Below are 26,881 nucleotides of genomic sequence, written 5' to 3'. Positions count from 1 at the left end.
AGTGACACAGGTGCAGCGGCCTGTGGCACCGCTAGAGGCGATCCCCAGGCGGCCCGGGAGCCTCTGAAAGGCTCGGGTGGCACAGAGGCTCAGCAGGAGCCGGGGTTCCCGGAGCAGCCGCTCCGAACGGGCGCTGCCGGTGGCCGGGACACACCGCCTGCAGCAATCGCCAGCGGGCCCCGGAGGGAGGGCGGCCGCGCCAGCAGCCAGGATGATCCCGGGCTGTCCCACGTCTGCAGGGACAGGGAAGCGCCCCGGTGAAACGGGACCCGCTGGGGCAGCGGCGAGGAGATGCAGGTCCCGCTCTCTGGGATCTGTCTGGGGAGCAGCCGGCAGAGTCCGAGGTTGCGTCTGCAGCGACAGCGACAGGACAGCGACGTGTCCGGGAGGGCAGAGCCACAACGCCCCGAGAGAGCCCCGGGACTGACACTGACACCGAATCCTGCGCCTGCAGGCGATCTAAGTGAACCCACCATCGAAAACGCGACTGAGAGTGCAGTGAAATCTTCGCTCCAGACACTGGTGCTAGAAGTGTAATTAATTCCTTCTTGATTTCTGTGACTCTAATCTGTCTTTAAACCACCAGACCAGGGGAGAGCGCGAACGCAGTCCCCCACTACCACAAATTATGCAGTCGAGTTTCCCGCATTTGGGGAAATCGCAGGGGTCAGCACACCCGGAGTGCAAGGGATGAGCCTCGCCCTGGGAAAACCACCTGCCTGATCATGGTGTCTCCCCTGCCAGGTAAGTATGCCCGACACCCCACCACCGCCCCGCACCCCGCCCGCCGCACGCCTCACCAACACACGCCCACCCACACCGCGCCCGCCGCCCCGCCCGGCCCCGCGCTGCGGCCCGGCCCGCACGGCCCGGCCCGCGCAGCGCCCGCGGACACGGCGGGACAGCGGCGTCTTTGCGCGGGCCGTGTCCCGGCATGCAGCGCGGGTTGTCTCATTTGCATGGACACGCCCACTATCCCGCCCCCCCGCTATCGCCGCTTCTGCCGCGCGCTCCCACGGCCCCGCCCCCGCCCCGCCGCTCCAGGCCCCGCCCCCTCCTGCCCGGAACCGGCTGCCGGTCCTGGTCCCGGTCCCGGTCCCGGTGCAGTCGCGCTGCCCGGGGCTCGGTGTCAGAGCACAGCGGGGCCGGGCCGGAGCCGCAGCAGCGGCACAGCGGGGCCACCACCGGAGCCACAACGGGAGAGGTCCCGCGGGGCAGCACCGGGGCCGGGGCCGGCGGTGATCCGGTGTCTCTCGGGGACACGGACAGCTCCGCCGCCGGCTGATCCTGCTGCGAGAAAGGGTCTCAGGGTTCCCAGGGACTGGCAGGGCTGCGGGGGCTACCCAGGACCTCGCTGGGGGCTGATGGCTCGTCCTGGGCTCCAGCACGGGCTGGCAGGAGGGCACCGACAGGGTCCGTGCCCAGAGCCCTTCTCAGCCCGGCAGCCCCGGTGCTGTGCGCCGGGCACCGGCAGCAGCACAGCGAGTGCAGGTGCCGTGGAAGGGACACCCGTGAGCACTCGGTGCCGTGGAAATGCCCACACACCCTCCAGGGGGAAGCGAGGGGCGTTGAACGCCGGTGTTCATTTCACCCCAGAGCCAGCACCTCCCGTGACCCCGCAGGGCCTGGCACGCCCAAAGCCAACAGAACGCCCCGGCTCCCCTCGTGCCGCTGCTGGCCGGGGTCTCAGGGACACACTGGCTGCTCGTGGGCCGGAGGGTCCCCGGGGTCTCAGGGACACGCTGGCTGCTCGTGGGCCGGAGGGTCCCTGTGCAAGACTGTGGTGGCATCAAGGTCTCCCCGGGTTTGTCACTGTTGGTGTTTGTGTCTATCAGGGTTCGGCCGATACAGCCTGGATACAAACTGGAACAGGAGAGCCTGGAAATGAGGCTTGGATGGGGCACATGGGTCAGAGGAACAATCCCAATGGCAGGAAGGGACGGGGAGGAAGAGGAGAGGAGGTGGAAGGGCTTTGACTGGAGATGCTCAGCTGTAGCACAGCCCATCCCCAAGCAGGCAAGAAGGGGCAATGGGAGAGCCGGGATGCAGTGATGAGGGACCCTGAGCTGCCAGGCACCAGAGACCCCTGTGCCGCCGCTCCCGCGGGGGGAGCAAGGTGCTGAGATCGCCCCGCCTCAGCAGAGAGGTGGCGAGCACAGCACCGGCCCTGGCAGCCCCACAGCTCAGGGGCGGGACACGGAGCGACCCGGGGCGTCAGCGCTCGGAGGGACCGGGCAAACGCGGGACGAGCCCGGGAAGGAGAGACAGCGCTGGAGCCGCCCGGGTGACCCTCCCGCGGCTCCAGCGGGCACAGAGACCGCGCAGTCCCGGCACGGGCGGGAAGGAGGGGCCGGACGGGCGGGGAGGCGAGCGCGCAGCTCCGGCCGCCGCCGGCGGGAGCGCCCGGGGCGGGAGCGGCACTGCCGGGGCTGGGGGCGTGTCCATGCAAATGAGAACAACCCGCGCTGCATGCCGGGACACGGCCCGCGCAAAGACGCCGCTGTCCCGCCGTGTCCGCGGGCGCTGCGCGGGCCGGGCCGTGCGGGCCGGGCCGCAGCGCGGGGCCGGGCGGGGCGGCGGGCGCGGTGTGGGTGGGCGTGTGTTGGTGAGGCGTGCGGCGGGCGGGGTGCGGGGCGGTGGTGGGGTGTCGGGCATACTTACCTGGCAGGGGAGACACCATGATCAGGCAGGTGGTTTTCCCAGGGCGAGGCTCATCCCTTGCACTCCGGGTGTGCTGACCCCTGCGATTTCCCCAAATGCGGGAAACTCGACTGCATAATTTGTGGTAGTGGGGGACTGCGTTCGCGCTCTCCCCTGGTCTGGTGGTTTAAAGACAGATTAGAGTCACAGAAATCAAGAAGGAATCAATTACACTTCTAGCACCAGTATCTGGAGCGAAGATCTCACTGCATTCTCAGACGCGTTTTCAATGTTGGGTTCACTTAGATCGCCTGCAGGCGCAGGATTCGGTGTCAGTGTCAGTCCGGGGCTCTCTCGGGGCGTTGTGGCTCTGCCCTCCCGGGCACGTCGCTGTCCTGTCGCTGTCGCTGTCCTGTCGCTGTCGCTGTCCTGTCGCTGTCGCTGCAGACGCAGCCTCGGACTCTGCCGGCTGCTCCTCAGACAGAGCCCAGAGAGCGGGACCTGCATCTCCTCGCCGCTGCCCCAGCGGGTCCCGTTTCACCGGGGCGCTTCCCTGTCCCTGCAGACGTGGGACAGCCCGGGATCATCCTGGCTGCTGGCGCGGCCGCCCTCCCTTTGGGGCCCGCTGGCGATTGCTGCAGGCGGTGTGTCCCGGCCACCGGCAGCGCCCGTTCGGAGCGGCTGCTCCGGGAACCCCGGCTCCTGCTGAGCCTCTGTGCCACCCGAGCCTTTCAGAGGCTCCCGGGCCGCCTGGGGATCGCCTCTAGCGGTGCCACAGGCCGCTGCACCTGTGTCACTGCCCCGTCCCGATCCGGTGCCAGGCGCTGCCGAGTCCGGCACCATCGTGGGCGAGAGCGGTGCTCGGTGCTGGGCCAGGAACGGCTGCACTCGGCTCAAAGCAAGGAGAACGCTGCGCTCTCTCTCCCGTTTCTCAATTTTAGTACGGTCCGAGAACAACTGGGTTGCTTCCCATCAGCCGATATCTGTCTTTAAACCAGAAGATGAGGGGAGAGCGGGACCCCGCTGGGGCAGTGGCGAGGAGATGCACGTCCCGTTCTCTGGGCTCTGTCTGGGGAACAGCCGGCCGAGTCCGAGGCTGCGTCTGCAGCGACAGCGACAGGACAGCGACAGCGACAGCGACAGGACAGCGACAGCGACAGCGACAGGACAGCGACGTGCCCGGGAGGGCAGAGCCACAACGCCCCGAGAGCCCCGGACTGACACCGAATCCTGCGCCTGCAGGTGTTAGAAATGAGACGCTTGACACGGCCAATATATCAAGCAGCAATTCAATTTAATAATTAATTAATTAACATGGTAAAGTGTGAGCAAAGACAGCACGCTGGGTACAGTGGTAGGGGATTTCCCTTCCGACTGCACACTGATTGCTGGACTTGATGGGATTTTATTTGCTATATTCACATATTCATAAGCTTTCTCAGCAGTTTCCATTTCTAACGTCACAATTCAATACTTAACAGTCATAAATTCATATTTTGTCCTGTACAGTTCTATAGACCATTGTGATCTATTTCGATATTTCAATACTCCAGGATGTACATCCAGGATATGTTTTCCCAGATGGTGGGATCTGGCTTCCAGATGTGGGGGTCCCATCTCTATTCCCAGATCCATCAATGTCGGGTAGTGATGTCCAGTTTCCTTCTCCAGGAACCATAAATCAGTGAGCTGAACTACTGTCTTCGTGTCCAGGAGGTTTTTCCACCTTCTGTGAAGGCCTGAGCCCCCTCCTCACTTCCTTCTTTTATCTAAAAAAGTTTTTTTACATTCTAAAACTACAGTTTAAAATTCTTTAATACAAAGCAAGCTTCTACAGTTATAATTAAAAGACACTTATTACAGAATAGCTTGAGACTTATAATAGGTAATTACAAGCAAAAGATTTATTCAAAAACTTCGTTTCATGCTTTCCTCGGTTGTTTATCAGAACTCATCTTTATAACTGTCCCATGGCTGTGTTCCTCAACTACAATTACACAGATTTTCCTCATTTCCCTGGCACGAAATATAACTTTGTATTTCACACAGGCGATCTACGCGAGCCCAATATCGAAAACACGATTGAGAGTTCAGTGAAATCTTCGGTCCAACTACTCGTGTTCGTAGCGTCATCAGTCACGTCTTGATTCTTTAATCTGCTTTTGAACCACCAGACCAGGGGAGAGCGCGAACGCAGTCCCCCACTACCACAAATTATGCAGTCGAGTTTCCCGCATTTGGGGAAATCGCAGGGGTCAGCACACCCGGAGTGCAAGGGATGAGCCTCGCCCTGGGAAAACCACCTGCCTGATCATGGTGTCTCCCCTGCCAGGTAAGTATGCCCGACACCCCACCACCGCCCCGCACCCCGCCCGCCGCACGCCTCACCAACACACGCCCACCCACACCGCGCCCGCCGCCCCGCCCGGCCCCGCGCTGCGGCCCGGCCCGCACGGCCCGGCCCGCGCAGCGCCCGCGGACACGGCGGGACAGCGGCGTCTTTGCGCGGGCCGTGTCCCGGCATGCAGCGCGGGTTGTCTCATTTGCATGGACACGCCCCTGTGATTTGCAAGGCTCCGCCCCTGTCAGGTCGGGGCGGTCCTGTGGGCCGTGCTGAGAGCGCTGTAGACACGCCCCCGAGTCTAGACCCGCCCCTGCGGTTGCGTCATCGGCGCAGCTCACACGCAAGCCCCGCCTCCCGCGTTCCAGAGGCCGCTCTGTGGGCGGGGCTCCGGGGAGGCGGGGCTCGCTTTGATCCCGCCCCCTGGGGGCGTGGCCCTGCCCGCTCGGTCACGTTTCCCGGCGAGGCGGGGCGGGGACGTGGCAGCCGGCGCGTGCGGCGCGTGTCCGAGTTCGCAGCCAATCAGCGGCGGCGGCGCGCGCAGGCGCCCTGGCCCCGGCCCGGCGCCCCCCCCTGGCGCTCCCGGTGTCGATGGCGGCGGCGCGGGCGGCCCCTGGCCCGGGCATGGCCGGCGCCGGTCCCGGGCGCTGGGAGGTGGTACGGAAGGGCCGCCGGGGGCCCGCGGGCGGCACCGGCAGCCGCCGCGCCCTGGGAGAGGCCAACGGCGGTCGTGCTCTGCCCCTTCCCGGTGAGTGTCAGCGCCCGCGGGCCGCCGGTGTGGCGGGCGGAGGTCCCGTGGGTCCGGCGGCGCTCTCTGTCGGGGGCCGCGGACCCTGCGCGGGACCCTCGGGGCTCCGCGGTGGGTCCCGGGGACGGCAGGGCGTAGCTGCCGGGTCTCGCCTGGGGCGGGTGGGGCTCTCCGGCGGGTCCCGCCGGTCCGGGAGCTGCTGCCGGGGCTGGGCGGGCTCGTCAGGGTTCGGCGGCGGTGCCCGTGGGTGCGGAGCGGTCTGTGAGGGACCCTGGCCGTGCTGTGCACCGCCCGTGTGCCCCTGCACACCGTGGGCACCGGCCGTGGTGTGCTCTCTGTGCCCCGGGTCTGCCCCCGTCCCCTCGTGTCGCCGCTGCCCTCTGTCACCCTCCGCCACCCTCTGTCACCCTGTCCCTCTCCCTTGCCAGCTCCCATCGCCACCTCCAGCACCATCTTCCAGCTGGGCTTCGAGCGGGCGCTGCGCAAGCAGAACAAGGAGCAGGTGCCGCCGGCCGCGGCCCCCGAGCCGCCGCAGCGGAGGCAGCACGCCGGCAAGAGCGGGAAGAAGGCGCCGGGGGGCGAGGCGGGAGCCAAAGCGGGCAGGAGCCGCTCGCTGGAGGAAGCCCTGAAAGCCGTGAGTGTGCCCGGCCCGCGGGAGGGGGCAGAGGCAGAGCACCGGGCCGTGAGCGGAGCAGGGCAGAGCGGGGCCGTGCCCTGCTTCAGCCTCAGCCTTGGGGCTGATCCCCCGTGAGCCACACGGCAGGAGACAGAGCGGCAGGAGGTGGCTGGAAGGGGATTTCTGGTTCCCTTTGTCACCACTGTGTCTGGGAGGAACCCCAGGGAAACCTCGTGATGGCTGGAGCCTCCTCCCTGTCTGAGTGCTGGGCCCTGGGAGTCGCTCCTGCAGTTCCTGCACCCTGGCTGATCTGCAGAACCTGTCTGTGTGTGTCTGGCCTGTCCTGACCGTGTCTGAGCACGGAGGGTTCCAGAACGGGCCCGGGCAGGCTGTGTCGGGGTGTTGTGTCCCCGGGGTCGGCAGGCATTGCTCACTCAGCTCCTCCCCTGCCCCTGGGTGTTACATCCCCCTATGCCCTGGGACCTCCACTCCCCCCGAACAAGGGATTTCCCTCTACATCCCCCTGCACTGGGTGGGGTTTCTCTCCATTGTTCCAGTGGCTCTCCACATCCAGCTTTTGCCCACGGTGACAGCTGGTGCAGACTGTGGAATTCCCGTGTTCCTGGGGAGGCAGGGCAGCCAGGGCTGTCCCTGTGCTCAGTGGTGGCAGACACTGTGTGGCCCTGCCAGGTCACTGCTGGCAGGTCAGGGCAGGTTTCATTTCCTGCTGTGGCAGCAGCTGGTTTGTGTAGCACTCCTCTCGCGAGGCAGGGCTGAGGTGAGGTGCCTGAGGACACCTGGCTCAGTGTGCCGGGGAGATCCACTCGCAGGGACCACGTTCAGGCTCTCACAGAGTGTGAGCGTGGCAGCAAGCCCTGATGGAGCAGCCCCACAGATAATCCGGGTGTAAAAGCAGGGAATGAGCGTGTCTGGGTAGTGGTGGAGGAGAGGGGTGGCAGCTGCTGCTGCGTGCTTGGCCTGGTGCTGCCGGGTTGTTCTTCAGGTGGGTTTGGTTCCTCTTGGCTGTTTCCTCCCTGGAGGACTCTGGGTGTGGGCTGTGGACCAGCCACAGCTGGGGCCACCCCGGGCTTGTGCTTGCCAAGCTGCAACCACGAACAAGTCCCTGGTTTGGATTGGTGGGCTGATGGGCTCACTGGCCAGGAGCTGGCTGCCCCTGGCAGTGCTCTGCAGGGGTTTTCCGTGTGGGAAGGGCGATGATCTCGGGAGGGAGGTAGCAGCATTTCCCTCCATGCCCCGTGGCCCCTGAGGAGTCAGAGTTAACGTTCTCCTTCCTGTGCTCTTTGCCCAGTTCTGTTCATCCTGGGTTTTGTGTGTCTGTCACTTCCAGCTGGACCTGGTGGATCTGCAGAGGGAGCTGGAGAAGAGCCGGAGCGTGTTCCCGGAGAACCCCTCTGTGTGGGTGAAGGACCTGGCTGGGTACCTCAACTACAAGCTGCAGGCGCCCAGGAGTGACCCCGTGCTGAGCCAGCACCCCCACGGTGCGTGTCCCGCTCCCCTGGGAGTGGTGGGGGCTGTGGCCCTTTGGTGACAGAACGGGGGGGGTGTGCCTGGTCCTGGGCTGTCCCCACAGCTGCTTTCTCTGGGCCACAGACACAGGGGAGTTGCCCACACAGATTGGAGGTTTCCCAGTCACCCTTCTCCACAGGGATCCATGGCCTGTGCCTGCTGCTGTGGAGTTTGGGAGTTCACTCTCAGCTATCTGCCCTCAGTGCTAGAGGGATGCTGGGGCAGGATTTCCCTTTCCTGCCTGATCAGTTGGTCCCCACTGACACTGAGAATGTTTCATTTCGGGTGGCAAAGGGGAGGGGAACAAGGTACCCTCTCCAGACCCCTGTCCATCCCACAGCATCAGCATTCAGTGGGAAGCCATCCCCAGGGCTGGGTTAGCCGCTCCTGATGCGGGCTCGCTGGGGAGGAGGCCAGTGCTCCCTGGCTGGTGTGAGGACGAGGCGCTCCCTGCGCCCTCCCCCAGCTGCTGCAGCTCTCCAGATCAACTCTCACCAAACCCTTCCCTCTCGTGCCACCCCAGACTATCCGTACTGCCTGGTGAGCAAGGAGCTGAGGAGCATCATCCGCTCCCTGCTGGCAAAGGCCTCGAGTGTCCTGGAGCTCTTCTTTGACCACTGCATCTACACCATGCTGCAGGAGCTGGACAAGGCCTCAGGTCAGCACCCCGGGCTCCCTGTGCTCCCCCTGGTGCTGCTCCTCGTTGCCTCTTGGGAAGCTCTTTGTGATTCCTCCTCGGAGGCTGAGCAGGCCCTCGCCCTTCTCCGTTCCAGGGGAGTCGCTGCACGGGTACAGGATCTGCATCCAGGCTCTTCTCCTGGACAGGCCCCGGATTGCCACCACCAACCTGGGCAAGGTGAGCTGGGCTCAGCCACGTCTGTGGGTGCTGTAAACCTGGTGGTGCCGCTCCTCCATCCCATTGCACAAAGCCCTTGTACCTCTCTGCCCTCCCCTGCAGAAGAACCAGTGTCCCTGGTGGGTTCTGCCTGCCCTACCCAGCAGCCTCTGGACCCCCTGAGCTGGGTTTGGTGTTTCCCGTGTCCCCTTGCACCCCCCGTGCTGGTTTTGGCATTTTGGGGTTCCCCCTGTTCCCCCCGAATGGCTCCTGGCCTCACCTGGAGCTTTAGGTCCCTCTCAGGGGCTGGGGGCCTGTGCACTGCAGGTCCCACGGCTCCGGGCTGGGCTGGGCTGGGCTGCAGCTCTTCCCAGCTCACGTGTGCTGTGCTCCTGCAGTACCTGGAGGTGTTGCGCTCCCAGCAGAACCGGCCGGCGAAGTGCCTGACTGTGCTCTGGGCTCTGGGGCAGGCCGGCTTCGCTGACCTCCACGAGGGCCTGAAAGGTGAGAGCCGGGAGCAGCGCTGTGGGATCCCCTCCTAGGACTGCCACTGCACCCCGCTGCTGCTGCTGCTGCTGCTGGTGCTGCTTGGGGCTGGGAAAAGGTTGGGAAAGATCCTGAGGATCCGAAGGGCAGCTTCCCCCAGCCAGGACAGGAGATCCTGAGAGGAGCCATCCTGCCTGGAAGGACAGGCAGCGTGCTGCTCCCTTGTTCTGCAGCGCAGCTGCCCTGAAGCCCTTCCCCTGGGGTCTGCCTGTGCATTGATTCGGGTGCTGGGCTGTCCCGGTGCAGGGACAGCCCAGGCTGACCCCTCCCGCCTCTCCCTGCAGTGTGGCTTGGCGTCATGCTCCCGGTGCTGGGCATCAAGTCGCTGTCGCCGTACGCCGTCTCCTACCTGGACCGGCTGCTGATGTGAGTGACACCGGTGTCCCACTGCCCGGGGCTCCGGAGCCGCCCCGTGCCAGGCCCGCAGCAGCTCAGGGCTCTGTTCTGCAGGATGCACCCCAACCTCACCAAAGGCTTTGGCATGATCGGCCCCAAGGACTTCTTCCCGCTCCTGGACTTCGCCTTCATGCCCAACAACTCGCTGTCCCCCAGGTACCCTGAGCCACGCAGGCACCCCTGGGTGCCCCCAGCGCACCCCTGGGTGCCCACCATGCTGCCCTGGTGCCCGCTGGCCCTCGGCAGCCTGGCTCTCTCCCCAGCCTGCAGGAGCAGCTGCGGCGCCTGTACCCCCGGCTGAAGGTGCTGGCGTGGGGCGCGCGGCCCGAGGCCGCCCTGCACACCTTCTTCCCCTCCTTCCTGTCCCGGGCCACGCCCGCCTGCCCGCCCGCCATGAGGAAGGAGGTGAGCCCAGCCAGGGCACGGGCTGGCTTTGGTGGAGCCGTGGGGCACGGCAGGACAGACGTGGGGCACGGCAGGACAGACGTGTGCTGTCACAAGGGTGGTGATGGCGGGGCAGGGGTCACGCTGCCTCTCCCAAGAGTCATCAAACCTGGAATGGTTTGGGTGGAAAAGGCCCTTGAGGACCACCCAGTTGCACCCCCCTCTGTGGGCAGGGGGCTGCAGCTCTGGTTGGTGCCTCAGGAGCTGCCTGGCTGTGGGAGATGTGGGCGTGGGCAGCTGTGCCAGGGTGTAGCCCGGGCCGTGGGGTGTCTGGCATGCTGGAGAGGGTCCCACATAACCTGCTGTGCCCCCTCCCCAGCTCCTGACCTCCATGAGCCAGTGCCTGAGCCTGGACCCACTGAGCTTCAGCGTCTGGAGGCAGCTCTACACCAAACACCTCGCCCAGTCCAGGTCAGTGCAGACTGCGGCTCCAGGTGGGGCCACTGCTCACCTACAGAACCTTTGGGACACCTCAGTTCCTTCTGGGAGCTCCTGACCCAGGCCCATGTTCTCCGTCCCCCCAGTTTGCTGCTGAACCACCTCCTGGAGTCCTGGGAGAGCAGCAGCAAGAAGGTAGGGCTGAGCTGTGGGGTGGGAGAGAGTCCCTGTGCTGCTGAGACCTCCCTGAGCTGGCAGTGTCCCCATGGGCCCTGCGGTTGGCCTCGTGGTGCTGTGACAGCTCAGGGGGTCTGTGGGGACCTGGGGGTCCTGACACAGCTCCTGCTGTCCCCAAGGTGCATCAGTCACTGCAGGAAACGGTTCGCTCCTTCAAGGTGACAAACGAGGAGCTGGCGGCCAGGGGGGCAGCAGGGGACCAGGATGTGGCCGCCTGTGACGCCGCCTGCAAGGTGAGGGACGGGACAGGACGGGCAGGGCGGCACCCGGGGCCAGGCCTCAGCTCTGTGCTGGGCTCTGGCTGGCTCCTCCTGCTGCCAGCTGGGCCAGGGCCCTGCAGTGACACACGCAGGACACGCTGGGGACAGATGTGCTGGTCCCTGTCCAGCCCCCCGCTGCTCAGCAGATGGCTCTGTCCAGCTGCGCTGGGGCCTCCCCGGTGTTGGGACCCTGCAGTGACAGTAACAGTGACAGGGCCATGTCCTCCCACCCAGGAGCTGCTGCACAAGATGAGGGGCCGGGGCTTCCCCTGGTCACGTCTGCTGCTCGTCCTGCTGGTCTTCGCCGCTGGCTTCCTCCTGCACGACGTGCAGACACATGGCTCCTTCCAGGGTACGGGGCAGTCACGGAATGATCCAGGGTGGGAAAACCCTCTGGGAGCATCAGGCAACCCCGGCACGGCCAAGGCCACCACTGTCCCATGTCCTCACAAGTGCCACATGCACATCGGCTTTTAAATCTCCCAAGGGATGGAAACTCTGCCATTGCCCTGGGCAGCCTGGACAGCCCTTTCTATGAAGAAACTGGTTTTGGTTTACAATCTAAACCTTCCCTGTCACAAGCGTGAGACTTTTTCCTCTTGCTCAGGAGTGATCCTCTTCCCTGGGGTCACTGCTGTGGCTGTTCCCCTGAGCAAAGCCCCTCCATGTCCCTGCCTCTGTCCTGTGGCTGCTGTGAGCAGTGGGGCCTGTCCATCTGTCCGTCTGGGGGCCCTGCTGCAGGCAGAATGCCCTCTGCCTCCTCCCCTTTGGCAGGGTCTCCCTGCTCAGGGGCTTCTGTCCATCTGTCCCCTCTTGGAGCATCTCCCAGGGGGTGCCACAGCACAGCTCGAGCCGTGTGTCCCCACAGAATCCTTGGGGACAGATGGACACATGTCCCTGCAGCCGAGGGCCACTCAAGGAACACACTTGTCTCTTGCAGCCTCATCTTCTGCTCGGCTGCTGCGCTCCTCTGGCATCCTGCCCGCCTCCCAGCTGGCCTGGCAGAAGGTGTCCCTTGGCTGCCTGGCGGGGTACAGGTCTGTCTGTGACACCAGCGTGGGTGGGTGGCTGGGGCCAGGGGGCTGAGGCTGTTGTGCAGCACAACAAGGGCTTGGGAGGGAGCCGGGAGCTGTTCCCCAGCCCTGCCTGGAGGCACTTCCAGCTCGGACTGGAACTCTCCCCCGTTCACCTGTGCTGGCAGCTCCGTGCCCGTGTGCTCCCTGTGGGTGCCACGGTCCAGCAGTGCCCTCACCTGAGGACTCCCTGCAGGTGGCTGGAGCACAGCCTGGCCCAGCACGGTTCTGTGGCTGCGTCCGTACTGTGGCCGCAGCTGAAGCTGCTCTGGGAAGCGAGCGGTGAGGCGGCCCGGGAGGTGTCCCAGCAGTGCTGCTCCCTGCTCTCCTGGCTCCATGGCAGCCTGCCCTGGCTCAGCGACTGGGTGAGTGGGGCTCCCAGGGCCGGAGGAGACCAGGAATGCTGGTGGGGGGCTTGTAGGACTGGGAAATCTGTATCAGGGGGATACTGAAGTAGGGTGGTGACAGGGTGCTGCTCCTAGCAGGACCCCCAGTGCTGGGGTTCTGGGAAGGGGACAGCCCCGTGGCAGGTCTCTGATCCCATCTGTCCTCCTGTGGCACGAGCCACCTACAGCTGTTTCCAGTGACTGTGGAAGGGAGAGGGCTCAGAAAACTCCCTGGTGCTCCAGAAGCCCATTTTGGTGGCGGTGGGGTGACATCAGTGTCTCACGGAGTGTGGGTGCCCCGTCTGCTGAGCGCTGGAGCAGAGGGAATGTGGGGAGAGCTGAGGGGTGCTGGAGACGGGAAGGGGTGAGATGGGACCCTGATGGGTAGCCAGGACCCCTCTGTGGGGCTCAGACCAGCTGGGGAGGGTGGTGTTCCACAGCCCTGGTGCTGTGCGTGCTCAGAGCCGTCCCTGTGCTCCCACAGCTCCAGACCCAGCTCCCCGAGTGGCTGCTGCACTTCGCCGAGTGCGTGCGGGAGCTGCTGCTGTTCCTGCTGCGGAGCTGCCTGCTGCCGCTGCTGCAGGGCCTGGCTGCGGCGCTGCAGCGGGGCTGGCAGCGCTGCCTCGACTCCTGCAAGTGAGCAGCCCCCGCCCGCGGTTCCCCTCGGGCCCCGCTGCCCCCCCTTGGTGCTGCCGTGTTGTCCCCGTGCCCCCGGGGCTGTCCCCTGACCCTGCTCCCAGCCCCGGCTCCAGGGCCGGCGTGGCCCTGCCCAGGGGGCTCCTGCGCCCCCCATGCTGTCCATCCCCTCTGGCTGGCCCCTGTAATCCCTTGTCCTTGCTTTTCCAGCGGGGACGTGACGTGGGAGTGCGTGAGGGACCACTTGATGAGCTTCACCTATTCCTCCTGGGTTTACCTGCAGAATGCAACCCTGGCCCTCAAGAACTGGGCCCTGGCCATGATCTCTGGACGCTGAGCTGCTCTCTGGAGGTCACACGGCCTCCCAGTGTTCTGGCTGCCAGAGGGCAGCGGGATGCAGGACAGGCATCGAGGGCAATGCCCACAGGAACTTTGGGTCAAATGGGGGCTTTGGGGGAGGTTTATTTTTTGGGGGGCTGGGGACACACACGTCCAGGTTTTTCCACACCCTGTGACTGCTTTGACATTCCCTGTCCCTGGGTGCTTGGTCCCCATCCCCTTGTGTATTGCCTGCTTACAGGAGCAGGGGTGGACACCTGGAGCCCCCTCACCTTCCCACCCCTTCACACCAATGAATGAACTGATTTATTTTATTATTTTTTTCCTTATAATTGTTCCATATGGTTATATTTCTTCCTTGTCGTAGGTGGCTGTGCAGGGTTGGGGGGAAGAGCTGTCCAGACCCTCCTGTCACACCCAGTGTCCGGTCACTCCCAGTGTCCGGTCCGTTCCCAGTGTCCGGTCCGTTCCCGGTGTCCGGTCCGTTCCCGGTGTCCGGTCCGTTCCCGGTGTCCGGTCCCTCCCCGTGTCCGGTCCATACCCAGTGTCCGGTCCATACCCAGTGTCCGGTCCATACCCAGTGTTCGGTCACTCCCAGTGCCCGGTCCATTCCCGGTGTCTGGTCCATACCCAGTGCCCGGTCCATTCCCGGTGTCCGGTCCGTTCCCGGTGTCCGGTCCATTCCCGGTGTCCGGTCCATTCCCGGTGTCCGGTCCATTCCCGGTGTCCGGTCACTCCCAGTGTCCGGTCCATTCCCGGTGTCCGGTCACTCCTCTGGGGTCGCTGCAAGCCCAGAGCCCGGGGGCGTGGCCATGGCAATGAGGGGGCGTGGTCACTGTAATGAGGGGGCGTGGCCGGCGCGCGGGCGAGAGGGGCGTGGTCGAGAGGCGGTGCGGCCCCGGTGCCTCTGCGGCCGTTGCCGAGGCGCCAGCCAATGGGCGGGCACGATGCTGGGAGGCGGCAGCCAATGGCCGCGCGCGTTGCTGTTGCCGGGCGGCCCGTACCGGCCGTCCCGGGGCCGTCCCGGGGCGATGCCGGTCCCGGCCCTGGCGGGCCATGGAGATCCGCTGCGGGGGTCTCCTCTTCAGCTCCCGCTTCGACTCGGGGAACCTGGCACACGTAGAACAGGTGCGGCCTACAGAGTCGGGGGGCGGCCCCGCCGCCCGCGCCAACGCTCTCCCCTCCGCCGACTACGAGTTCAATGTGTGGACGCAGCCCGACTGCGCCCACACCGAGTATGAGAACAGCAACAGGTACCGGCGGGCGGGGGGGCCGGGGAGGGGCGTCTGGTACCGGGCGAGGGGGCCGGGGTCCGGATGGATTCCCCTGGGAACGATTCCGGCGGGGCCCGGGAGCGGCAGGTGCGGTGCGGGGCGGTCGGTGAGGCTGGGGCTGAGGAGAGGCGCTGGGGGAGCCGGTGCAGAGATGCCCTGGGAGGGGGCGCGGTGGGTGTGTGCCCTCCCCGGGGGCTCTGACAGGCTCTGGCGGGACTGGGTGGTACCACGTAGGGTGGGTGCCCCGGGAGGAGGGAGCGGTGCGGCTGGGGGCTGAGGAAAGGGGCTGGGGGAGGCGGCGGGGTCAGAGGTGCCCTGGGAGGGGGTTCTGGCTCCGCCGCCGCCGGGGCTCTGACCGGCTCTTGGTGCGGCCGGGTGGGTGGGAGAGACAGCAGAGAGCTCGGGGAGCGCCGGGCAGGGGCTGAGGCGGCGCCGCTCCACCCCTCGCCAGGTCCTGGTTCTACTTCAGCGTGCGGGGGGGTGCCCCGGGGAAGCTGATCAAGTTGCACATCCTGAACATGAACAAGCAGAGCCGCCTGTACGCGCAGGGCATGACCCCCTTCGTGCGCACCCTGCCCGTGCGCCCGCGCTGGGAGCGCATCCGGCAGCGGCCCAGCTTCCAGGTGAGAGCCTGGAGCTCCCGGGGCCGGGCTAGGGCAATGGGGACCCTGTGCCGGGGTTGGGGAAGTCAGGGACCCTGTGCCGGGGTTGGGGCTGGGGCAGTCGGGGAGCCTGTGCTCGGGGCTGGGGCTGCTCTGGGGGCACAGCCACCCTCTGCTTCCTGCGCTGGGGTGACCCCCGGGTTCTGCAGAGCTTGTGGAGGAGCAGGTTGGTTCCTGGCATCTCCGAGGGAGGGACAGGCGCAGAAACAGCTGCTGTCCCACGGGGATCGCTGAGAGCCAGTGGCCATGGGCACTCCCAATGCCTGGTGGGGGCCAGAGGAGAGCAGAGGGGCTGTGCTAGGCTGGCTGTGCCCCTGAGGCCATGCCCAGCCCTGCCCGTGTCCGTGGCAGGTGGTGGAGACGCAGTTTGTGCTGTCCTTCGTGCACCGCTTCCTGGAGCACCGCGGGGCCACCACCTACTTTGCCTTCTGTTACCCCTTCTCCTACACGGAGTGCCAGGACATGCTGGCGCAGCTGGATGGCCGCTTCCAGGACTGCAGGCACATGTCCCCCAGCAGGTGTGCCCCTTCTCCTCCCTGGCTTTTGTCCCACCTTCCTGGCCCTCACTCCTTTCCTGGTCTGTGCCTGCTTGTGTTTTTTTCCCTGGGGAAGGTCTTTGTGCAGCAGGAGGGTCTCTCTGCTCTCCCCATAGCTGCCTGGCCCATGCTTCTCTGTGCGCCATCTCTGCACAAGCAGAGCTCACCCTGAGCTGCCCAGTGGATCCCTTGTTGTTCTGGAACCCAGTCCCTCCTGCCAGAACGGGTTCTCTCCCTGGTGGGATGAATTCGTCAGTGCCCTGTCCCTCCTGCTGGGAAGCATTATCTCCCTGCTGGGATGACCTGACCTTCTGTGCCGGGTCTGTCTGCATGAGCTGATCTCCCCTGCTTCCCCAGCTGGGGGGTTGGGCAGTGCAAACCCCTGCCCTGGGCCCCTCCTTACCCTGAAGGAATGTTGGTGTTCCCAGCATTCCCAGCAGGTCTGAGGGTATCTAGCAGCAAACAGCCCAGATTAGGGGTGGTCCTTATGGGGCTGCTCAGCTCTTGGGGCACAGGGCAGCATTCCCCACCCAGCTGGGAGCCCCCTTGCTCCTGGGGCTGGCTGAGCTCCCTTCTCGCCCCACAGCCCCCTCGACTCAGTCTACTACCACCGGGAGCTGCTGTGCCACTCTCTGGACAAGCTGCGTGTGGACCTGCTGACCATCACCTCGTGCCACGGCATGCAGGAGAAACGGGAGCCTCGGCTGGACAAGCTCTTCCCAGACACCAGCACACCCCGGCCTCGCTGCTTCACTGGAAAGAGGGTGAGAGCTCACCCAGCACTGGGCCTGGGCCAGGCAAGGGGGGCCAGCAGCCCCCGTGGTGGCCCCTGTGTTGGCACCTTGCTGTAGCCCCCATGTCTGTGACCAGAGCGGCGTCATGTCCTCAAATGCTGCAGCATTTGGGCAGAATCTGTGGAGCGCAGTCCGTGAGGCTGTTGCAGTGTCCTGGTGCAGGCAGGACACCCCCTCACCCCGTCTGTTTGTCCCCAGGTGTTTTCCTCACCCCGTTTGTTTGTCCTCAGGTGTTTTTCCTCAGCAGCAGAGTCCACCCGGGAGAAACCCCCTCCAGCTTCGTCTTCAACGGCTTCCTGGACTTCATCCTGCGCGAGGAGGACCCGCGTGCGCAGATGCTGCGGAGGATGTTCGTGTTCAAGCTCATCCCCATGCTGAACCCCGATGGCGTCGTGCGGGGCCACTACCGGTGAGTGCGGGGCCACTACCGGTGAGTGCGGGGCACTGCCAGTGAGTGCGGGGCCACTGCCGGTGAGTGCGGGGCCACTACCGGTGAGTGCGGGGCCACTGCCGGTGAGTGCGGGCCACTGCCGGTGAGTGCAGGGCAGTGCCGGTGAGTGCGGGGCCACTACCGGTGAGTGCGGGGCAGTGCCGGTGAGTGCGGGGCCACTGCCGGTGAGTGCGGGGCAGTGCCGGTGAGTGCGGGGCCGTTACCGGTGAGTGCGGGGCCACTGCCGGTGAGTGCGGGGTCATTACCGGTGAGTGCGGGGCCACTGCCGGTGAGTGCGGGGCCACTGCCGGTGAGTGCGGGGCCACTGCCGGTGAGTGCGGGGCCACTGCCGGTGAGTGCGGGTCACTGCCGGTGAGTGCGGGGCCACTGCCGGTGAATGCAGGGCAGTGCCGGTGAGTGCGGGGCCACTGCTGGTGAGTGCGGGGCAGTGCCGGTGAGTGCGGGGCAGTGCCGGTGAGTGCGGGGCCACTGCTTGTGAGTGCGGGGCCACTGCCTGTGAGTGCGGGGCCACTGCCGGTGAGTGCGGGGCCACTACCGGTGAGTGCGGGGCCACTGCCGGTGAGTGCGGGCCACTGCCGGTGAGTGCAGGGCCACTGCCGGTGAGTGCAGGCCACTGCCGGTGAGTGCGGGGCCACTGCCGGTGAGTGCGGGGCCACTGCCGGTGAATGCGGGGCAGTGCCGGTGAGTGCGGGGCCACTGCCGGTGAGTGCGGGGCCACTGCCGGTGAGTGCGGGGCCACTACCGGTGAGTGCAGGCCACTGCCGGTGAGTGCGAGGCCACTGCCGGTGACTGCGGGGCCACTGCCGGTGAGTGCAGGGCCACTGCCGGTGAGTGCGGGGCAGTGCCGGTGAGTGCGGGGCCACTGCCGGTGAGTGCGGGGCCACTGCCGGTGAGTGCAGGGCCACTGCCGGTGAGTGCGGGGCAGTGCCGGTGAGTGCGGGGCCACTGCCGGTGAGTGCAGGCCACTGCCGGTGAGTGCGGGGCCACTGCCGGTGAGTGCGGGGCCACTGCCGGTGAGTGCAGGGCCACTGCCGGTGAGTGCGGGGCAGTGCCGGTGAGTGCGGGGCCACTGCCGGTGAGTGCGGGGCCACTGCCGGTGAGTGCGGGGCCACTGCCGGTGAGTGCGGGGCCACTGCCGGTGAGTGCGGGGCCACTGCCGGTGAGTGCAGGCCACTGCCGGTGAGTGCGGGGCCACTGCCGGTGAGTGCGGGGCCACTGCCGGTGAGTGCGGGGCAGTGCCGGTGAGTGCGGGGCCGTTACCGGTGAGTGCGGGGCCACTGCCGGTGAGTGCGGGGCCACTGCCGGTGAGTGCGGGGGCAGTGCCGGTGAGTGCGGGGCCACTGCCGGTGAGTGCGGGCCACTGCCGGTGAGCGCGGGGCCACTGCCGGTGAGTGCGGGCCACTGCCGGTGAGTGCGGGGCCACTGCTGGTGAGTGCGGGCCTGGCCAGCACCTCCCCCTGCTCTGTGGGCCCTGGAATCATCCAGGGTGGAAAAGTCCTCCGAGGCCATGGAGTGCAACCGTGCCCCCAGGAAAAGGAAACACAAACCATTTGTTTGAGTATGGGTTGGTAGATGAGAGCAGAAGGTGAGTGTCCCTCACTGCTGGTGTGGATATGGAAAAGGCTGAGTTTGGTGAAGAAGGGATCTCAGAAAGCTGAGTCTATGGTTTTTGTAAAATTTATAAAAATTACAGAATCCTGGATTCACTTGGGTTGGAAAAGCCCTGGGAGATCATCGAGCCCAACCACCCCCAGCACTGCCCAGGCCACCACTGCCCCCTGTCCCCAAGTGCCACACCCACACAGCTTTTAAATCCCCGCAGGGATGGAGAATCCACCTCTGCCCGGGGAAGCCATTGCTAGGGCAGGACAGCCCTTTCCATGAAGAAAGTGTTCCCAATATCCAATCTAAACCTTTCCTGGTTCAACTCGAGGCTGTTCCCTCCAGTCCTGTCCCTTGTTCTTTTGGAGCAGAATCCAGCCCTCCCACATGGCTCCATCCTCCTGTCAGGGACTTGCAGGGAGTGACAAAGTCCCCTCTGAGCCTCCTTTTCTCCGGGCTGAGCCCTTCCAGCTCCCTCAGCCGCTGCTGGTGCTCCAGCCCCTTCCCAGCTCCGTTCCTGTCTCTGGGGAGGATCGTGCAGGGCTCAGCCATGCCATGCCCTGTCAGTGCCCTGTCAGTGCTCTGGCAGCTCTGGCCCTTAGTTTGTACTCCAGCACAGAGCCCAAAGCTCTCAGTGTTCCGAGGGGAGCTCGCCCTGCTGGGTGCCCTGGAAGGAGCTCACATCTCCTCTCCCCCCACAGAACGGACTCGCGCGGGGTGAACCTGAACCGGCAGTACCTGCACCCCGACGCCGAGCTGCACCCCGCGGTGTACGGCGCCAAGGCCGTGCTGCTCTACCACCACGTCCACAGCCGCGTGCTGCCCGGCGCTCCCGACTGGAGGACGTTTGTCTCCCCGCTCAGCACCAGCTCGCTGAGCATAAAATCTCCCAACTGTCCCGTCCCAGCCGCGGAGGCCACGTTATCGGAGCTGGACAAGACCAACAACCTCCGCAACTCACCCGGCACGTGGCGCGCCCAGCTGCCAGACAGCTCGGAGCAGGATTCCTGGATCCTCCCAGCCAGTCACGGCTCCGAGCGCTGTGAGCAGGGGCCGTGGGCGCCCCCCGCTGCCCCGGAGCCCCCCGGGCCCATTGCGCCCCGGGACAGCGGCCTGGCTTACTACGTGGACCTGCACGGCCACGCGTCCAAGCGCGGCTGCTTCATGTACGGCAACAGCTTCAGCGACGAGAACGACCAGGTGAGGCCACAGCCACGCCCCGGCGCTGCTGCGGCTGCCGGGGTCCTCCAGCCCCCTCCTCGGGGCTGCTCTGCCCCTGCCCAGGGTCCCCAGAGCTCCCGCTGCTGGGAGAGGGGCGTGGAATCCCTGTCACAGCTCCTTCCTTTTCCTTCCCCTTTCCTTCCTTCTCTTTTCCTTCCTTCCTCATCTTTTCTTCTTCTTCCTTCTCTCCCTCCTCCCCCAGTGTGGTGGCCAGGGCAGTAGGAGGTCCCAGATTCCCCCTGGGAGCTGGCACGGGCCAGCAGGGTGTCCTCCCAGCTGGCTGTCAGGAGAGCCCATCAGGAGTTGGGCAGGGAGTGGGCAGCATGCCCTGGGCACAGCTGGAGCTTGTGAGACCCTGGAACTGTGGGCAGAGCGGGCCCTGGTGCAAGCCTGTGCTCGGCACTGGTCCCAGTGGGGCAGGACGAGCAGCCAAGGGCCCCTGGTCACCGCTGTTGCTCCCTGCACTCTGCAGGTGGAGAACATGCTGTTCCCCAAACTCATCTCCCTGAACTCCCCTCACTTTGACTTCACGGGCTGCAACTTCTCGGAGAAGAACATGTACGCCCGGGACAAGCGGGACGGGCAGTCCAAGGAGGGCAGCGGGCGCGTGGCCGTCTACAAGGCCCTGGGCATCATCCACAGGTAGGGAGGGCACCCCGGGGCCATCCGGCCTGCCACAGGTGTCTGTGCTGGCTGGGGGGTGTTGGACAGAGGGACAGAACCAGTTCCGTGGGACAGACACGTCCTGTGTGGCCCCAGGGCGGGTCAGCAGAGGATGGGCCTGGTGCTGCTGTGTTCCCAAGACACAGGCTCAGCCAGGCTCCTTTCCTTCCTGTTCCTCCCCATCCCTCCTGCAGCTGCTCTGGCTTCTTCTCCCTGCTTTGCACAGCTGTCTGAGGGGGGTTCTCCTCTTTCCTGGGTCTATACTGAGCTGTAATTAAGTAGAGTTGTGCCGGGCACAGCATCCCCATGGCTGTGTGTGAGATTCCAGCCTCAGCCCATCAGTGATCCCGTGAGTTGGGGATAGCTGTGATCCACCCCTCTCCCACGTGGGATGGGATGTTCCTGGCCTGTTCCTACGCTGGGAACACAGCACAGGCTGAGGCAGCCAGGCCCGCAGACTGGAGGCTCCCTCAGCTTCCTCTTGCTGTGCACTCAGCTGCTGCCCCAGGCCCAGCACCACTCCAGCCCCAAACACTCACACAGGCTTTGGGCTTGGGTCACTGGGCTGCTCTGCCCCGTGGCTGACCTGGAGCAGCCCAGGCTGTTGATCCAACAGTGACATCCCAAAAAGTGCTGGGAGTGCTCACGGTGCACGTGTGGTCCCTCAGGCAGACTGGGACAGAGCTGCTCAGGGTTTCTGCTGTGCTGGCCCTGCAGCTGTCTCTGGGCAGTGGGACAGATGGGAGCCATCCCTGCCGGCAGCTCCTGGCCCACACTTCATCCCGGCTCCTCCAGGAGGATGTGATCCAAGGCACCTTGAGGGTCAGGGGAAGGCTGTAGCCACCCACTCCCTGGATTGTTGGTGTTGACATCAGAGAATTCCCTTTCTGTACCCATCAGGGGCCCACCCATTCCCCATCGCCTTCCAGAGGTGACAGGAGGTCTCCTCACAGGGACCTTGGCACTTTGGGTGTCACCCTCAGGGCCCAGACCTCCATCCCGAATTTGCATCTTGCTGATCTCTGGCACATCCCTTCATCCCCACACAGGGCATGGGCCGTTCCTGCCATCGGAGGCTGCTGTCCTCAAACCCTGCCACTCCCCTGCACTTCCGTGTCCCCTGGAGCAGGGCCCCCTTCCTGGTGCAGTGGGGCCCCCTTCCCAGTGCTCAGTCTGCTGAAGTGGCTCTCCCGGGGGAACACTGTGGGATAACCCCGGTGCTGCTGTGGGTCTGTGGGGTAACAGGGGCTCCCTCGTGCCCCACAGCTACACCCTGGAGTGCAACTACAACACGGGGCGCTCGGTGAACCAGATCCCGGGGGCGTGCCATGACAACGGCCGTGCCAGCCCGCCGCCGCCGCCCGCCTTCCCCTCCCGGTACACCGTGGAGCTCTTCGAGCAGGTAGTGAGATACAGACAGCGGGCTGGGACTGGGGGCTGGGGGTTCTTTCCTCCACTTGCTTTGCTGTCCCGAGCTCTAGGGCGCTGCCCCTCTCCCCAGTGCCCCCCCTCCCCGGCATTCCCCCCATCCTGGTGTCCGCCTTCTCCTGCTGGCTTCCTCTCCCTGTCACCCCTCCCCACTGCTGCTCTCCCCCGTGCCCCCGCTGTATCCTTCCTTTCCCGCGTCTCCTTTCTCCCCCCGTGCCGTGCTCCGCTCTCACGGCGCCCTCTCCCGGGCAGGTGGGCCGGGCGGTGGCGGTGGCGGCGCTGGACATGGCCGAGTGCAACCCCTGGCCGCGGATCGTGCTCTCGGAGCACGCCTGCCTGGGCAACCTGCGCGCCTGGATGCTGAAACACGTGCGGGGGCTGCGCGGCGCCGCCGGGGGCCCGCGGAGGAGAGCAGAGGCCAGGGCCCCCCCCAGGAGCTCCACGTAAGGGCCGGCTGGGGCGAGCGTGGGAGCGGCAGGATAACGGCACTTAGAGGTGATAAATGGCCCCAAGTGAGTCTCTGCCAGGGCCGCCTGCCCTGGCCCCAGCTCTTCCAAGCTCTGGGAACTGCGGTTGTCAGTCCCTCTGCTCCGAGCCATCAGCAGAGAAGGGCGGAGAGTGAACTGGTTGGGATTTGCCTGCCCCGGTAGTCTGGGAGGTCTCACCTGCATCACCTGCAGCACTGGACTGGGATGGGAGAGGCTGAGGGAGCTGGGAGGCTGAGCTGAAGAAGAGGAGGCTCAGGAGGACGTTCTTCCTCTCCATAGCTCCCTGAGGCAGGGTGGAGCCAGGAGGAGGGTGGGCTCTGCTCCCGGGGAATAAGGGATAGGACAAGGGGAGGTGGCCCCGAGTTGTGCCAGGGGAAGCTCAGGTTGGATATTGGGAACAATTCCTTCATGGGAAGGGCTGTGCAGCACAGGCTGCGCAGGGCAGGGCTGGAGTTTCCATTTCCAGAGGGATTTCAAAGCTGTGCATGTGGCACTTGGGGCTGTGGACTAGTGGTGGCCTTGGCAGTGCTGGACACGATGGTGACCAAGGTCTTTTCCAACCTCAGCAATTCCGTGATTGGGAGCTGGGGGTGAGGGAGTGGGAACCCCGAGGCAGCGCTGCTGGGACAGCGATTACAGCACAGGGCACGGGGCTGCAGCTCTCGGGGGCAGCCCTGGTGACATCCTTGTCCCTGGCTGTTCACCATCTCCTGGGAAGTGCAGGCCTCTGCCAGAGGTGGTGCTGGGCTGTGATGGTGGGTGGAGGGTGCAGAGGGGAGCCCCTTCTCCGTGCTGACCCCATCTCTCACCCTGCAGGGGGCTGCCCACCTCGGCCTCTGACAACGCACTGGGCCGTGCCAGGAGCTTCAGCAACGGCACCAGCGGGAGCGGGGGCAGCCAGCAGGACTCCCCCCGGATCCGAGCCTCCCCCAGCTTCACCTTCGGCAGCCCCAGGCCCCCGGCTGCGGCCGCGGCCTCCCAGAGCCCCCTGAGCGGTGGCAGCACCCCAGCCCTGGGCAGAGGTAAGCCAGGCTGGGGCCCCGTGGCGCGCCTGCTGCGGCGCCTGTCGAGCTGCTGCGCGGGACCGCGGCCCTGAGGGAGCCCGGTGCCAGCGTGTCCTGGCTCACACACGGGGACAGTGGGCTTGTGTGGAACACCGAGTGTGAGGGGCCCACAGGAGGGTCCTAGCGGGGTCAGGGCTGACACTGCACAGCAAGACCTGCAGCTTTACAGCCTGACTGAGCTCTTGCTCCACGGCCCTGCAGCCCTGGCGGGGCAGGAGCTGCTGCTGCTGCACTGGGATGTGGGGGAGCCTGGGCACTGGGGCTGCAGAGAGATGCCCCCACTCCAGCGCCAAGGGGCTTCTGGAAAAGCCAGCACAGAAAACCTCTGCTCAACTTCCCATTGTTCCCAAACATTCCTGAGGCCAGCAGGGACACACCAAAGTGCCTTTCCCCACTTTAGGCACTGGCTGGGCAACAGTGGGTTGTGACCTGTGGTTGTGGTGAGGTGAGCTGGCAAGGGGCACCAGGGGCTTTCCAACATGCAGAGTCCCCTCTGGTGGGGGCTGACGTGCTGCAGTGGGGTGCCAAAGCCGGGCAAGACACTGCCCTGCCCCCTGTGCTAGCACTGCCACTGTGGGGCAGGGGCTCAGGGCCGTGGGGGGCAGGCAGTGGCAGGGGAAGCCCTGCAGCCCTGTGCTCCCACCCACTGTGGAGCTCCGTGCTCCAAAGCCCCCCAGGGCTGGGGGTGCGAGCTGGGGGCAGGTGCCTGCCTGGGTGTGCCTGGAGCTGTGCTTGTGTTGACCTCCGCATTCCTCTGGTGTCTGTTGTGTTGTCCTCGGGGTCTGCTGCCCAGCCCTCTGTCGTGACTGTGTTGTGTCTGCCATGAGAACATGGTGGGGAGGAAATAAAAGGCTGATGTTCTCATGGGCACGTTGTTCCGTCTGTTCCTTTGGCCGAGCCCACCTGGAGCGACCCCTGGCCCCATCCCTGGCTGAAGGGACTGGGGACAGCTGGGGGCGTGAGCAGGAACAGACCGTGTGAGCCAGAGGGGCAGAGCCTGGTCCGTGGTGTCCCCAGGACTGACTGGGGTCAGTCCCCTGCCCACCTGGCCCGTGCCAGTCCCGCTGGCACGGCCTCCTCCAGCAGAGTGAGTGCCCCACGGGACACTGCACCCTCATGCTGCCTGCACTGGGACCAGGACCCGGCTCTTCCTCCCCTGCCCTGGCATCATCCCCTGCTTCCTGCCTGGCCACTCCACAGCTCCCTGCTCCAGCTGCTGGCAGCTCTCCCAGCCCCTTCTCCCAGTGCTCCCACTCTCCACCTCCGAGGGGCCCCACGCTGTCAGCACCGGTGTCTGCACGGGGATCAGGGCCAGGGGTGCTCTGAGCCCTGGCTTTGCCCTCCAAGCCCGTGCTGGTGCCCTCCCGCTGGCTGTGCCACCCCAGTCTCTGCCCTCCCCCGGCAGCAGGGGAGGAGCTGAGCACCCCTGGGGGTCTGATAGGGTGGGGGCTGGATGGCATTCGTCCCTCTTGCCCCGGTCTTGTCCCTCCCTCCACCTTCTTCCCCATGTCCCACTCCAGCCCAGCCACGCCCTGGGGAGTTCCTGCTAAGGTGAGGGGGTCTCTGCAGACCCCCAGTGCCACCCTCAGCTGCTGCTGGCCTTTGCTGGCCGAGGTTGTCACCAGGTTGTGCTGTTTTAGTCCAGGTGAAGCCAGGTGCCGCTTGCTGGCACCTCCCTGGCAGCAAGGGCCCGTCCTGCCCAGCACAGGCTCCTGCTTGCAGGGCCCCACTCTGGGGGTCTGACCTCACTCTGGGCAGTGCCCCCATCCTTATTTCTTCAGTGGGATGGGGAAACCTGGCTTGGGATAAAGGCTTGAACCAGGCGAGCAGAAACTGGGAGCAAACCTGAGGCAACTCAGGTGTGTTCCTTCAGTGCAGTCCGCTGCAGCCAGGTCCCCAAACACCTCCCTTTCCCCCCCCCCAGCTCCTGGCTGAGTGGATGTCCCATGCTCCAGGACATACCCTGGTTCAGAGGGCATGGCTGTGCCCCCAGCTCCTCCCTCCTGCTGAGCCAGCACGGTCACACCACTGCCCTGGGAAACCAAACGTGGCTGGAGCAGCACCCAGCACAGCCGGGGCAGAGCCCGCTGCACTGACAGTGCCAGCTGGGGTCCAGCTCTGTGCCCATCACACCCTCCTGCCCCATCAGCCCCTCCCAGGGAACCCCCTCGGTGCTGGGCTGTGCTGGGGGGCCTGGCCCTGGCACAGCTGGCAGGGACGGGCACGGGTGTGGCCGCTGCAGGGGACTGTGTCACCAGGCTGTGCCAATGTCCCCACGATGGCTCCGTGCCCAGGACGGGCAGCTGGTGACTGCACCACGGCACTGAGCCCCTCGCCCACACAGGCTGAGCTCTGTCTCCTCTGTCACACAGGGCCTGTGCCCACGGGCACCCGGGCAGCGCTGAGCACCGGAGCACAGGAGCCCCAGCGAGGCGTGGCAGAGCCCCAGGCACCTCTGCAGGTACCAGAGGCAGGGAGGGGACCTGGGGGTGCAGCAGGGCCTGTGCCCGGGGAGGGGACCTGGGGGTGCAGCAGGGCCTGTGCCTGGGGAAGGGACTGTCCCCCACTCTGCTGGGTGGGCCCTTTGGGGAGGACATGGCTGAGGGGCTGCCCCAAAGACTGTGATCCCCTCAGGTGCTGGGAGCCTCCCCACCTGTGGGGCTCTGCCAGACACTTCTGTCCCACACACCTTTCCCCAAGACGTGGGGAAAGCCCAGGGACAAAGCTGGCACTGATCCTCCTGCCCGCTCTCCCGCAGGTGCTGCCCATGAAGCTGAATGCCCGCAGAGCCCCAGAAAGGCCCGGGTAGGTGCTGCTGCCAGCTGCGGTGCGGGGCCATTGCAGAGCCCCTGCCAGGCGGGGGGGCTGGGTGACAAGACAGCCCCCGGCAGGGCCCTGTGGGGCACGAGAGGAGCACTGCACCCCACTGACAGCAGTCTCTGTCCCACAGGGCTCTGCCCAGAGGCCCCCGTGCCCCCCATGAGAGTGCTGAGCACCGAGGGACCCTTCCCGTGCTGGGGCAGAGGCCGGCAGCCCCGGCCCCGCTGTACCGGGGAGCCGTGGCGCAGGCAGGGGCGCCCCGGGCCTGCCCCAGCCCGTGCCGGCAGCAGCTGGGCGGGGGCGCTGGGGTCCCCCTGTCCCTGCCCGCGCCCCCGGCAGCGCCCCAGCACCGATCGCCCCTGGCCCAGCTGCTGCCGGCTCCTCCCCTGCTCCTGCGCTGAGCCCGCCCGGCCCTGCCGGGCTCCCCCGGCTCCCCCCCCGCCCCTCCCGCGGGCCCGGAGGCGGCGCCCGGGCCG

The 26,881-nt window shown here is 65.9% G+C and overlaps 2 protein-coding genes and 3 non-coding genes across 5 annotated transcripts; 3 read left to right on the top strand and 2 right to left on the bottom strand.

Moving 5' to 3' along the window:
• Positions 1-588: 588 nt before the first annotated feature.
• LOC134547831 (U1 spliceosomal RNA) lies at positions 589-752 on the bottom strand. The gene has a single exon (XR_010079620.1). It is a non-coding gene; the product is annotated as a U1 spliceosomal RNA (small nuclear RNA).
• Positions 753-2,653: 1,901 nt separating this feature from the next.
• LOC134547830 (U1 spliceosomal RNA) lies at positions 2,654-2,817 on the top strand. The gene has a single exon (XR_010079619.1). It is a non-coding gene; the product is annotated as a U1 spliceosomal RNA (small nuclear RNA).
• A 1,999-nt stretch (positions 2,818-4,816) lies between these two features.
• On the bottom strand, positions 4,817-4,980 carry LOC134547849 (U1 spliceosomal RNA). The gene has a single exon (XR_010079638.1). It is a non-coding gene; the product is annotated as a U1 spliceosomal RNA (small nuclear RNA).
• Positions 4,981-5,528: 548 nt separating this feature from the next.
• TMEM214 (transmembrane protein 214) lies at positions 5,529-13,716 on the top strand. Its single transcript, XM_063422353.1, has 17 exons — positions 5,529-5,729; positions 6,158-6,363; positions 7,694-7,844; positions 8,396-8,530; positions 8,646-8,728; positions 9,106-9,211; positions 9,538-9,619; positions 9,704-9,805; positions 9,913-10,054; positions 10,413-10,504; positions 10,618-10,666; positions 10,828-10,941; positions 11,203-11,320; positions 11,909-12,005; positions 12,238-12,406; positions 12,912-13,063; positions 13,274-13,716. Exons 1-17 carry the CDS (start codon positions 5,573-5,575, stop codon positions 13,398-13,400), a joined length of 2,082 nt encoding a protein of 693 aa, XP_063278423.1. The 5' UTR covers positions 5,529-5,572; the 3' UTR covers positions 13,401-13,716.
• A 656-nt stretch (positions 13,717-14,372) lies between these two features.
• On the top strand, positions 14,373-26,867 carry AGBL5 (AGBL carboxypeptidase 5). Its single transcript, XM_063422310.1, has 13 exons — positions 14,373-14,655; positions 15,128-15,299; positions 15,690-15,856; positions 16,461-16,638; positions 16,899-17,077; positions 19,423-19,921; positions 20,415-20,584; positions 21,872-22,007; positions 22,286-22,476; positions 23,338-23,543; positions 25,958-26,046; positions 26,344-26,390; positions 26,536-26,867. The coding sequence occupies exons 1-13, from the start codon at positions 14,459-14,461 to the stop codon at positions 26,804-26,806; spliced, it is 2,502 nt and encodes an 833-aa protein (XP_063278380.1). The 5' UTR covers positions 14,373-14,458; the 3' UTR covers positions 26,807-26,867.
• Positions 26,868-26,881: the final 14 nt, after the last annotated feature.

This window comes from Prinia subflava, chromosome 2, assembly GCF_021018805.1.
Source record: "Prinia subflava isolate CZ2003 ecotype Zambia chromosome 2, Cam_Psub_1.2, whole genome shotgun sequence".
In the NCBI taxonomy this organism is placed as follows: domain Eukaryota; kingdom Metazoa; phylum Chordata; class Aves; order Passeriformes; family Cisticolidae; genus Prinia; species Prinia subflava.
The sequence above is the reverse complement of the archived record's forward strand: the minus strand, read 5'-3'. Positions and strand labels throughout refer to the sequence as shown.